General features: G+C 43.8%; 1 protein-coding gene across 1 annotated transcript; it reads right to left on the bottom strand.

Moving 5' to 3' along the window:
* Positions 1 to 1,795: 1,795 nt before the first annotated feature.
* On the bottom strand, positions 1,796 to 6,650 carry LOC127296212 (phosphomevalonate kinase, peroxisomal). The gene is made up of 10 exons (XM_051326248.2): positions 6,398 to 6,650; positions 6,129 to 6,279; positions 5,940 to 6,037; positions 5,699 to 5,811; positions 5,532 to 5,584; positions 4,443 to 4,832; positions 4,244 to 4,345; positions 3,282 to 3,509; positions 2,519 to 2,641; positions 1,796 to 2,317 (listed from the first exon to the last, which is right to left on the bottom strand). The coding sequence occupies exons 1-10, from the start codon at positions 6,403 to 6,405 to the stop codon at positions 2,051 to 2,053; spliced, it is 1,533 nt and encodes a 510-aa protein (XP_051182208.1). The 5' UTR covers positions 6,406 to 6,650; the 3' UTR covers positions 1,796 to 2,050.
* Between the last annotated feature and the right edge of the window lie 7,069 nt (positions 6,651 to 13,719).

The following is a 13,719-nucleotide window of genomic DNA, read 5'->3' as shown; positions in this document are numbered from 1 at the left end:
ATCCATGTACTAAAATGTAGCTTGTACATGCTGTTTGTGCCTGGGTGAGCTAAAAAGTGACCCGTTATTTTGCAGATGTGTGTAGCTGCGGAGAAGAGAAATGATTTTATATACATACTATTTTTCAAATTTGTACACAACTTATATTGTTCAAACTTAAAAAAACATCCAATTCCACGGCTTATACATCCAAACAGGAATTAGAATTGTGTGACACCCTTTGATTCTAACAACAAAAATCATGCACATCCAAACAACATAATTGAATTAATTCAATTAGAGGTCATTTCATTTTCATCTTGGTTTTGGTATTGCAATGCAATTCATTTCCAAGGCTCAATTTTGTGCATCCAAACACAGCCTAAGAGCATCTCCAGCCGCGTCCCCCAAAGCAATTTGGAGCGCGCCGGACCAAAAATCGGTTCCAGCCGCGTCCCCCAAAGCCCATTTTTGTCTGGCGCGGCCCTATACGGTGTCCGGCGGCCCGAGCCCGTCCCCGTCCCACAGGGGACGCTCCGGGGACGCCGGACACACCGAAAAGCGAGGCGGGGAGTGGCGGGGCCGACCCGTCAGCGGCACAATAAATTTTAACCTAACCGTCGGCTACCTCGCGATGGAAGTTATTGGCGCGCAGCGACGGTGCAGTTCCCGCAGAGGCGCAGCGACGCGTCCCGTCGCGCCTAGCTCTGCGTGCCGGCGTTAATGAGCGCCACCGCTCCTCCGCCTCCCTCCGGCCTATAAAAGGGCCGCCTCTCATCGTCCCTCTCACACACAAACCCTAGCGCCTCTCTCCCAAACCCTAGCCGCCACCATTTCAACAAGACTCGACGCTATGTCTGATAGAGGCGGAGGCCGACCTCGCGGCCGTGGTCGTGGTCGTGGTCGTGGTCGTGGCCGCGGCAGAGCTGAACGCTTGCCGTCGCCTCCCACGCCGTCGTCTTCATCGTCGGAGATGGACGTGGAGCCGGACGTGCTGTTCGAGTTCATCCTCGTCCTCAAGGGCGACCCGCGCGGCATCCAGAGGCTGCCGGACTCCTTCGCCGACTACGTCGCCGGCAACGACCGCCCGCGCACGATGCATCTGCGGGAGGCTGCGTGCGGCTACTACCGGTGGATCGTCGACGTGATCTACGACGCGCGCGGCAAGATGTACCTCAACATCGGCTGGGAGAAGTTCGTGCGCCACCACAGCCTCGAAGCCGGCTTCATCCTCATGTTCTCCTACTTCGGCGACAGGGACATGAGCGTCAAGGTCTTCGACGAGACGCGCTGCCGCCGGGACTACCACGGCGATAGCACCGACGAGGAGGACGACTGATGATGAAGAGTGTTGTTTCTTCGCAGCGAATACGTACACGGAAGTTTCTGGATGTTCGCCTCATCGGTAGAACCAACAAGGGCACCATCCTCCCGCTGGATTTTTCAGTTTGGGTGACTGGGTGTGCCCTCGAGTGTTCTTTCTTAGCAACGAACACACGAAACCTTCGATGCACGGCCTAGTTAGGTTTAGTTTTTTTGCAAAATTTTATATTTGTGTCCACCATGGTTCAAACTATGTATTAGTTTGTGGAAAACCATGTTCCAAACTATGTCTTCGTGTAAACCACATTCCCGATTATGTATTAGTTTGTGAAAATTGAAATAAAATGCCAAAAAAAATATTTTAAATGTTTGGAGAAGGCGTTTGGGGGACGTGGCTGGGGAGCGACGTCCCCCAAATGCGGCACGAACAAAACACGTCCCCCAAACGCTCAATCCGGCGCGGTTTAGGGGACGCGGCTGGAGATGGTCTAAGTTCATTACAAAAGCTACACACTGCATCACGCACATTCCATGGCTACGAGCAATACAGGCAATAACAAGAGCTTCCCATTTATACACTCTTGCACTGTCCTATCAGAAGTACTTCATGCTATGTTCCTCCGTGCTGAGCACTTATTCTAACCAAGCGAATTTTTGAATTTGTCCGGTAGTGCTACTCCTAAATGAATGAGGCACCAAAGATAGTACATCGTAGGAAAAGATTACTGAATTTATCATCAAGAATATATCAGTTAATCTGTATGGATGACACAGCAGTTGACACCTCCCTTGTTCTTGGATCACCAGCTTCCAGTGAAACGCCCCGAGAGTCTTCTCGAACAAGAAGTGGGAGGACGCCAGCGGAGCTCCAAGCATTTGCTACAGCGGCACTTGCTTCACCCAAGGTCACTGAGAAAACTGCATCAAAACCACCGGCTCCAGGAACACCAGCTAGTAGAACACCTTCCATATTCATAGTGGCATCTAGAAGCTGTGTCTGTGACTCCGGCTCAATCTGCAGATTTAGAGCTATTATTTAACACACACGAATTTTGCTACTAGTGAACTGTGACCACTACTCCAGTTTCATGACCAAAGCTTAGCAATGTGTGTTTTACACCAATCACCACACTCAAGAAACTTATGTGAAAACACTACAACAAAAGTCATAATTCATCAAAGGAGTACAATCATAATTTCATAAAGGGGGTCTTACTGGAATACCGGCTGCCACACCCATCTCACGCATATGAAGCCTTATTTCGAGGAAAGCATTTCTAGCAGCTAATAATGATCTGACAATCAGTTCTTCATGCTGATTAGTAGCCACCTCTGTCCACTGAAAATAACAAGGACAAAAACGGTTTTAGCACAGAGCACTAAAGAGTGTACTCTTCCTGAAGATCCACATGGTGATAAACTGATATTCCCTCCATCCCAAAATGTAAGGAGCACTTTCTTTTGCATGGTCTTTGATGCACAACCTTGAACACTAACACTACTAAATTATACGGATTAGGAATTTATAAATGGTATCCTTGCATTTGTCTTGCAAAATTCTTTCATTTAATATAGTCTTGTATTAATTTTGTGGATATATTATAACTACAAATCATAGCCAGAGCTGCAAGTTGATAACCAGCGAAAATCAAGTGCGCCTTACATTTTGATACAGATGGAATAATTAAGAATTAGAAGCATAACATAGGTAAATGTGTGTTAACAAAATCTGGTGGTGCCTTCTCCATTCGGTAAGAAAAAAAATGCAATTTCTGGATTTGATATTTGTTTGCATGTTGATGTGATCTTTGCTTATTTGTACCACGATCCTTGCTGCACTTTAATCATTGTTCAATTAAATTCAGAGCTTGGTTGCATCACAATATTAACAACATAACCAAATAATATAGATCTGCTATCATGATTTTGATATTGAAAAATATTATTCCGTACAACTAATGAGAGGTTACCAATGTTACCTTCATCCATGTCAGATGACTACAGGACCGCACTACAGATTCATAGGCCGCCCAATGATCTTCGGCAAGTTTGTTCAAGTTTCTCAATTGTTCCTCCAGCACTGAGTTGGCCATTCCCAACTTGCTCCATGTATCTTTGGATTTCTCAGGGTCAGACTTCTGCCACTTCTTCACCGATCCAACCATTGATGGAGTAGATGATCCTCCAGTTCCAGGTTCGCCCAGAAGCTAACAACAAATTCCAAAGCTATGTTAAATTCTAAATTTCATCCTTGACCAAGAACAAAAAAAAACATCATCATTGATTGAGAATGAACATGACACCAAATAATAGTATCATACTGCAAGAAAAATAATAATCCCTCCGTCCCATAATATAAGATGTTATTACAACCAATATACTCCTATATTGGTTGTAATAACATCTTATATGATGGGACAGAGGGAATAGGTAAATGGTTGAATTGAAGTATTGCAAAAATTGTTCCCAGACTTATGAATATATTGTTGACAGCATAAAACAGGAAATCAAGGCGAATAAACACAAAAAATGATAGGGCATTCTAAAAAAGGCAAAGATACAAGCTAATGTGAAGTTGTGGCCTGACTACTGACTGGTGAAGATGAAGAACAGGAACATATAGATAAGTACCCTTTCGAATATGAAAGGACGGTGCTCATGAATATTAATATATGCAATATTCATTGGTTATAAAGAGGGGGAATGACTCATGGTGTCCATGCTTACAACAGTACGCTGACATGCTGTCACTATCATTCTAGCAGTATCGGCCATGGACCAAGCATCACAGCAGTGCAACTACTACTAATAAAGCTGTAAATCCTATACCGTCAAAGAATCAATAGCAGCCAGTAGTTCTGATGAGTAGTGGCAACCAATATAACAATTTAATAGCAATAAGGAAAACCACGCCATCAATCATTCAGACAAGTCAACTTACAAGGCACATCAGAGGAGGCAAAGAAAATCGAGTCTTCTCATGATCCCACTTCCCAGTAGCAATATCTGCTACTACTTCTGGCAAGCAACATCCTCCTGAAACCTGTAAACATCTGGTAAGATTTCTACTGACAAAGTTGCTCGGGGTAGACAACTCCACCTGCTGGGACAAACAACTATCTGGCACTAGCAGTTTTTACCTGAGCCGAGGAGAGTATTTCTGGAGAAAACCTTGTATAGCGCTGACTACCATAAACAGCAGCACTAACATCAAAACCACTGCCAATCTTCCCTTGTGCTATACAATGTGCACTTTGAGCAATAGCATGCACCAAGTCAAGATCTCGTTCAGTTGCACTATCACTGGAAGATTGACCCAAACAGGGAAGGTTAACAGCTCCAAGATAGTGCAGAAGAGCCGCGACAACTGATGCAGTCATGGCAGCTGATGACCCAAGTCCAGTTTTTGCCACTTCAGGTTTGCATATTTCTCCGGTTCCATTAGCAACTTCTGAGTTAAATGTAATTGAACAAAATGGAGGTAATGAAAGCAATACCTCTGGAGATAGAGGCAGGCCACGTGCTTCAATCTGAAGAAACGGTGAAATCCACAGCTAGTTATTTACGAGTGACAGAATGCTTGCGGAGAAAACTATAGTTGTATGGATACATATGTCAAACATAGGAACAGTATATTACTTCTACATATTTAGTGTGCACAAGAAAAGGCATATTTTTATTTTACAAGTAAACATGAAAGGAAATAGCCACTCCTGCATGCCTTACAGTCTTACAGCTGGTTATCATGAATACATGAAGCAGGAAAGGAAACTAACAAAAATAAAATAATATGAGCATGTCAGTGCGTCTGCTTCAAGTTTACCAAGTAAATCACTCTTTTGCAGGAAGAATCCCGCTCTCAAATTGTCAAGTTAAAGCAACGCCCTGGTGTTTTAACCAATTCTACTCAATTCATTACATTCCCTGATAAGTGAAGTCTAAATGCTTGTAACTGAAACGAAAATTTGGTCATATAAGTAAGATCATTACTCAATTCTACTTATTTCAGATCATCACTCGATTCTAGTCAATCTATTCAACTCACTTTAGAGATCTTATATTTGGCAGTAGATGCTACTTTTCCATTTAAAAGTGTGAAATACTATGTTGAAGATTCCATGTAGGAAGCCACAAAAACGAATAAAAAAATCATGTAAATATATCAAGGCAGAATTTCTTATTTCCGTTTACGTATCGTGTTTAAGTGTGATTCAAATAAGAAGCAGTACCTGCTTTCTATACGAATAGAAATCATTGGAGCCCAGAATTGTAATGTTCAAACCTGCACCAATAAATCTGAAAGCATTAATAATGAAACTAGTGTAACATGCAACATATTCATAGCCACTGACGTGCTTTATAGCTGATCAAGGCGGGTAATGAACAGCTGCATCACCTTGCAACAGCAGCTTATCTAGTGTGTCCTTCTTCTCCTTATCAGTAACAATCGCTTTAGCAGCTGCAATGGAGAATTGTATGGCCTGCTCCACGAAAGGGTTTCCAGACTCCCTGTGAACATCAGCAGGCACAATGTGAGTATCTGTATACTGCTACCAAACTTGAATTCCAACAACAGTAAAAACATGAATCAAGAGTCCTATGCAGCACCGGGACCCAAGAAGTGATGGGGAACTCGCCTTGCAGAGGTCAACTGGAGCATGGAATGCTTGAGGGACAGCTTGTAGGTGGCCTCCCGGGAAAGCTGAGGCGAGGTCACCTTCACATCCGTCCACCCCTGAAAATACAGCAGGAGGGTGCAGGGTAAGCAGCGGTTCGCTGGCACGGTAATGTGGTGAGTGGGGGAGGGAGAGAGAGGTTGGGCTCACCCATGCCCAGGAGCCCGGGCTGAGCTCGTCGTGGATGGGGCGGACGATGGCGTAGAAGCGGGCGGTGGTGCTGAGGACGAGGCCCGGGTTGGGGCGCTCCAGCACCAGGTAGCCCCCCGCGACGAGCACCTTCCCCGGCGCCGACGCGACCCTGAACGACGCGGAAGCGGGCGGAGGTTAGTTAGATGGCCGGATCGGAGCCCGCCCGGGGCGGCAGATGCGGAATCGAAGAGAGTTATTGAGCGGACGCCGGCGGTGCGGACACTCACACTTCCATGGACTTCTTCTCCTTCGCCGCGGCTGAAGCCTGTGGAGCGCGATGCGGCGGTGTCCGACACGGCGGGGAGGTCCTGCGCGCGCGCGGAGCAAGAGCACGTTTGTGGGTGCGGCGGACTGGCGGAGGAACCGAGGATGAGCGGCGGGTGGCTGGAGCGTGGACTGGGGGGTGGGGCGGCGCCGCGCAGCGCGGGGCGTTGTGATGTTTAGGTGCGCGTGCTGTCGCCGGAACGTGCAGGCAGGATCCCACGCTCGATCTCGTTGACGCCGTGACGGGCGGCAGGACAGCCTGCCTCCACGTACGTGGGGGTGGGCCTGAGCACGATCACACCACAGCGTTAATAATGGGCCTAAGGACTTGTGGCTTGGGCCTTTAGCGACTAGCGAACGTGGCCGTACTGCAAGGTCTTTATTATACTAGGCTCGATTGCGTTGATGGCTGGACGGTAGTAGGAGAGACTAAGAGCCCATAGATATCGGCTGATCCCGAACGCGCCACAGCCCACCAGCTTGGATTTCTGCGGACTGGTGGTGTGCAGGCCTGTACCAAACTGAAGGTCTCGATGGCACACGAGCGTATGGAAAAAGGCCGACCTTCGTGAAGGGAGGTAACTCGCTCCCCATGCGAAAAGTAGCGCGTTGTGATGTTAGAAAGTGTCTACGAAGTGGTCTCCCTGCTCGTCACGTATCGCAAGGGGAAGCAAGGTGGCGATGAGAGAGGAGAGAGAAGACAGAGGGGGCTGAATTGTGTCAGCTTTTCAGTTTATTTTCTAGATTCGTTTTTTTAAAATAAAATATCTTGAGAACCGTAAGTCCAAATTACGATCTGGTCGGCCACAGCTGCCACCTGCTGCCACCTGCAATCGGTCTGCTACTGTCTGATTCGCTTGCTCCTGTCCGATTGGTCGGCTGCATGCCAACCTAGTCACACTTTTGAAAATATTCGAAAATGCGTGGTAGTCCTGGAATTAAATAATTAATTCGCATTATTAAAAAAACGATGTAAGCCTACTAGCATGCATGCGGCAGCAGCGAGCTACCAAGCTCATGCCTGCATGCAGCCACCTAGCCCTTGTGGGCATGCAGCAGCAGCAGCGCGCGTGCATGAATGAGCGTGCAAGGCTGGCCGGTGGCGCCGACTGCTGCAGTTGCTGCAATACATGCGGGGGTGGCGTGGGCGGACGGATTAGGCGCGGAGCGACCAATCAAGCGACGTGATCGGTCAACCGATGGGAAGCGTTTTCCTTACTTTGTTGGGAGGTAATGACAAGTTGGTTTCATGAGAGGTAATGACAATGCCAAAATTCATGGGCGGTCTTGGCTTCAGAGACATATAGCTCTTTAATCTTGCGTTGCTAGCTAGACAAGCATGGAGGGTTTTAATTGATCCACAATCTCTTAGTTCTGAAGTGTTGAAGTCAAAGTATTTTCCTAATTGTACTTTTCTGGAAGCCCAACTTGGAAATTCTCCCTCGGGTATATGGAGATCTATTCTAGAAGGGAGAGAAGTTTTGATGCAAGGACTTATCAAGCGAATAGGTGATGGGAAGATGACAAAAATCTGGAGTTGTAATTGGCTACCGAGAGATTATAATATGCGCCTAATGGTGCTTGACACCGTTGGGGAACCCCAAGAGGAAGGTATGATGAGCACAGTAGCAATTTTTCCCTCAGTAAGAAACCAAGGTTTAATCACCAGTAGGAGAAAGCCGTGACTTCTGAAGATGTTACTGCTGTCTACTGTTGGCTTCTATTCCTGTAGACAGTGTTGGGCCTCCAAGAGCAGAGGTTTGTAGAACAGCAGCAAGTTTCCCTTAAGTGAATCACCCAAGGTTTATCGAACTCAGGGAGGAAGAGGTCAAAGATATCCCTCTCAAGCAACCCTGCAATCACGATACAAGAAGTCTCTTGTGTCCCCAACACACCTAATACACTTGTCAGATGTATAGGTGCACTAGTTCGGCGAAGAGATAGTGAAATACAAGTAATATGGATGAATATGAGTGGTAATAGCAATCTGAAATAAAGATGGCAGCAAGCAAACATGTAACAGAACTTGTTGGAAACGGTGTTTCAATGCTTAGAAACAAGGCCTAGGGATCATACTTTCACTAGTGGACACTCTCAACATTGCAATCATAATTGAATATAAATATAAGCACTTCACTATGCTATTCTGAATTACTCTCTGGCAGGATAACGAACACTAATTCATCATGTAGGCAAACCTTAAAGATGTATTCCCAAGTACTAATGAACACCCCACGCTGTCACTGTGAGCATTCATAGGAGGTACTAACACACCACAATTTTATAGAGACATCCAACTCAAATCATAACCCAGTGAACAAGTATTCTGTGAAATATAGCCTAAGAGACCCACACGGTGCACACATTGTCACCTTTACACACGTGGGACAAGGAGTCTCCGGAGATCACATAAGTAAAATCCACTTGAATAGCATAACAACATCTAGATTACAAAGCTCATCATATGGATCTCAATCATGTAAGGCAACTCATGAGATCATTGTATTGAAGTACATGGGAGAGAGATAAACCACATAGCTACCGGTACAACCCTTAGCCTCGAGGGAGAACTACTCCCTCCTCATCATGGGAGACAGCAGCGGCGATGAAGATGGCGGTGGTGTCGATGGAGATGCCTTCCGGGGGCAATTCCCCGTCCCGGCGGCGTGCCAGAACAGAGACTTCTGTCCCCCGAAACTTGGCTTCGCGATGGCGGCGGCTCTGGAAGGTTTTCCGTATCGTGGCTTATTCGTATCGAAGTTTTAGGTCACGAAGGCTTAAATAGGCGAAGAGGCGGAGTCGGAAGGGTTCTGGGGGGCCCACACAGTAGGGGCGCCCCCCCTTGGCCGCGCCGCCTTGTGGGGTGGGGCCCCCTGGCTCCCCTCTGGCCCCTCTTCGGTGCTCTGGAAGCTTCCGGGAAAAAATAAGATACTGGGCGTTGATTTCGTCCAATTCCGAGAATATTTCCTTTGTAGGATTTCTGGAACCAAAAACAGCAGAAAACAGGAACTGGCACTTCAGCATCTCGTCAATAGGTTAGTTCCGGAAAACGCATAAAATCATCATAAAGTGTGAGCAAAACATGTAGGTATTGTCATAAAACTAGCATGGAACATAAGAAATTATAGATACGTTGGAGACGTTTCAGCATCCCCAAGCTTAGTTCCTACTCGCCCTCGAGTAGGTAAACGATAACAAAGATAATTTCTGAAGTGACATGCTACCAACATAATCTTGATCCAATAATGATGTAAGGCATGTGAACTGAGATCAAATTATTCAAAGCAAATGTCTATAGTTGATATAAGAGATGATAATGCAAGAGTTAAACAAGCTAGAAGTTTTCATGAACTATTGCTTTAAAGACATGAAACCGTACAAAGTTCATTAAAGATGTTTTAAGTATCCGGCATAGAAGTTCTATCCTTCATTCCAAGCATCAAGTAAATTTTCACAACATAGAAGGATTCAGTCAAGTAAAAATAAACATGAACGTCATGAATCAACTGTTTCGAAGTCTACTCAACCGGTGAGCGCAAGCATTTGGTATTGGCACCAGGATGTTATGGCAAAAAGAACGTTAATGAGGGTTTGGAAGGCCAATGAAAGAAAGTCTCACAAAGCTATAAGTGATCATTAGACAAGAGGAAGTCTTATAATCGAAGCTATGCAAGGAGTAGTGATTGCCATGCAACGGATGCACATAGAGCTATATGTGTATGAAAGCTCTCCAATGGAACTAGTGGGGGTGCATCCAACTTGGTTGCTCATGAAGACCTAGAGCACTTTTGAGGAAGCTCATCATTGGAATATACAACCCAAGTTCTATAGTGTAAATTCCCCACATAGTTATACTAGTAAAACATGAAAACTCTCTCATATGGAGTGTAGGTGCTAAAACATGAGCACAAGTGTGGATAAAAGATAGTAATGTTGCCCCCTTTTTCTTTATTCTTTTTTTTTCTTTTTCTTTTCTTTTTCTTTTCTATTTTTTTCTTTCTTTTCTTTTTCTGTTTCACTTTTGATGGCCTCCATGGCTCTTTTCACTTTTAGGGGCAACATCCTAATATGACAACACACTTTTTGGTACAAATAACTCATAATGAATAAAACATGATGTATAAAACTGTATGCCTCTGCCAGTGTAGCAGGATGTGCAATGATCTAGCGTAACATGGGTAAACCACACATCAGCTGTATAGAATCATGCAAAGCAATATATAAATAATAGATGACAACAAGTCATGTAATGTAAAATGGAAGTTGCATGGCAATATATCTCGGAACAGCTATGGAAATGTTGTGGTAGGTAGGTATAGTGGCTGTTTTGAGGAATATGTATGGGCTTATGTGTAGGAGAACAAGAGAAAGTCCTCCCACGGGTTTGGATGTACTGGCGATGTATGCACAATTCTCAATGTGAGCAAAAGGCAATGCACAATACCGAAGAGGCTAGCAAATTTGGATGGTGGAAGTGCCAAAAACCGTAGCTTAACATTAGTCAAAAAGAACTCACAAGCTTATTGCAAACAACTAGCAGGTTCAACATTAAGAGCATGATTAAAATTCACTCCAAGGAGGGCCGTTCACGGTGGCACAAGTACCCCGCTAGCTCCCTCGACCTTCAGCACAACTTAGTCATTACGATGAACTCTTAGACATGGAAAGCTATCAAGTCCAACTACACCTTCAACTATTTAAGTAGAGTTTGTAGTACGGCACAAGCTTAAAGACAACAATCCACTACTAATTTTAACTTATTTATCCAGCAAGCTTTACCATCTAAATACCTCAAAACGTTTGCAAAGAATCAAGTTATCAAAGCTCAATGATCTACAAGATTATGCAAGTATTTCATTATACCACTACCACATGCAACATTTTCTGAACCGGCCAAATAACAATGAACGAAGCAGTTTCAACCTTCGCCATGAACATTAAAAGTAAAGCTAAGAACACCAGTGTTCATATGAATGAGCGGAGCGTGTCTCTCTCCCACACAATGAATGCTAGGATCCAATTTTATTCAAACAAACAAAAACAAAAACATAAAGACGCTCCAAGTAAAGCACATAAGATGTGACGGAATAAAAATATAGTTTCACTAGAGGTGACCTGATAATTTGTCGATGACGAAGGGGATGACTTAGGGCATCCCCAAGCTTAGATGCTTGAGTCTTCTTGAAATATGCAGGGATGAACCACGGGGGCATCCCCAAGCTTAGAGTTTTCACTCTCCTTGATCATATTGTATCATCCTCCTCTCTTGATCCTTGAAAACTTCCTCCACACCAAACTCAAAACAAACTCATTAGAGGGTTAGTACATAATCAAAAATTCACTTATTCAGAGGTGACATAATCATTATTAACACTTCTGGACATTGCACAAAGCTACTGAAAGTTAATGGAGCAAAGAAATCCATTCAACACAGTCAAAGAGGCAATGCGAAATAAAAGGCAGAATCTGTCAAAACAGAACAGTCCGTCAAGACGAATTTTTTAGAGGCACTTAACATGCTCAGATGAAAAAGCTCAAATTGAATGAAAGTTGCGTACATATCTGAGGATCACGCACGTAAATTGGCAGATTTTTGTGAGTTACCTACAGACGGGGCTACTCAATTTCATGACAGCAAGAAATCTGTTTCTGCGCAGTAATCCAAATCTAGTATCAACCCTACTATCAAAGACTTTACTTGGCACAACAATGCAATAAAATAAAGATAAGGAGAGGTTTCTACACTAGTAACAACTTCCAAGACTCAAATATAAAATAGTAGCAAAAATAAAAACATGGGTTATCTCCCAAGAAGTGCTTTCTTTATAGCCATTAAGATGGGCTCAACAATTTTAATGATGCTCACATAAGGGTGAGAGTTGAAGCAAAGAGAGCATCAAAAAGCAAGTATGAAACAAATTTAAGCCTAACCCGCTTCCTATGAAAAGGAATCTTGTAAATAAACAAGTCATGTAAGCATAATGCAACAAGCACAGAAAGGCAGCACAAGCGCAACTTCAAGATTCTCAACATAAAGTGGGGAAACTTAATATTATTAAGATGCATACAACCATGTTTCCCTCTCTCATAATAACTTTCAGTAGCATCATTGATGAAATCCACAATATAAACATCACTTAAAACATTCTTATCATGAGTGTCATGCATAAAATAATTACTACTCCCAACATAAGCATAGTCATTCTTATTAATTGTAGTGGGAGCAAATTCAACAAAGTAGCTATCATTATTATTCTCATCACCATAATCATCAAATATAGGAGGCATAGTATAATCATAATAAACTTTATCCTCCATAGTAGGTGGACTGAAAATATGATAGTCATCATTGCAATCATCATATATAGGAGGTAAAGTATCATCAAAGTAAATTTTCTCCTCCATGCTTGGGGGACTAAAAATATCATGCTCATCAAAACTAGCTTCCCCAAGCTTAGAATTTTCCATAGTATTAGCAACAATGGTGTTCAAAGCGTTCATACTAATATCATTGCTACTAGCATGCAAATAAGGTTCCATAGGTTTTTTAATTTTTGCATCAAACAATCCATGTCTTAACTCAGGAAATAGATTAAAAAACTCACTGTTATTTTCCATTAAGCCTAACTAGTGAAATAAAAACAAGAAACAAAAAGATGCAATTGCAGGATCTAAAGGAAATAGCTTCGAGCACTCACACACCGGCAACAGTGCTAGGAAATAGCTTAGTAGTCGGAGGATGTGAATACCTTTTACCTTACCTCCCCGGCAACGGCGCCAGAAAATAGCTTGTCTCTTTGTTGGCTTCTATTCCTGTAGACAGTGTTGGGCCTCCAAGAGCAGAGGTTTGTAGAACAGCAGCAAGTTTCCCTTAAGTGAATCACCCAAGGTTTATCGAACTCAGGGAGGAAGAGGTCAAAGATATCCCTCTCAAGCAACCCTGCAATCACGATACAAGAAGTCTCTTGTGTCCCCAACACACCTAATACACTTGTCAGATGTATAGGTGCACTAGTTCGGCGAAGAGATAGTGAAATACAAGTAATATGGATGAATGTGAGTGGTAATAGCAATCTGAAATAAAGATTGCAGCAAGCAAACATGTAACAGAACTTGTTGGAAACGGTGTTTCAATGCTTAGAAACAAGGCCTAGGGATCATACTTTCACTAGTGGACACTCTCAACATTGCAATCATAATTGAATATAAATATAAGCACTTCACTATGCTATTCTGAATTACTCTCTGGCAGGATAACGAACACTAATTCATCATGTAGGCAAAC

This window comes from Lolium perenne, chromosome 4 (genome assembly GCF_019359855.2).
Source record: "Lolium perenne isolate Kyuss_39 chromosome 4, Kyuss_2.0, whole genome shotgun sequence".
In the NCBI taxonomy this organism is placed as follows: domain Eukaryota; kingdom Viridiplantae; phylum Streptophyta; class Magnoliopsida; order Poales; family Poaceae; genus Lolium; species Lolium perenne.
The sequence above is the reverse complement of the archived record's forward strand: the minus strand, read 5'-3'. Positions and strand labels throughout refer to the sequence as shown.

Coding starts and splice junctions, on each gene's coding strand:
- LOC127296212 (XM_051326248.2), bottom strand. Junction 3,510..4,243: donor TGCCTCCTCTGATGTGCCTT/GTAAGTTGACTT, acceptor ATTTGTTGTTAG/CTTCTGGGCGAACCTGGAAC. Junction 2,318..2,518: donor GTGTGGCAGCCGGTATTCCA/GTAAGACCCCCT, acceptor CTAAATCTGCAG/ATTGAGCCGGAGTCACAGAC.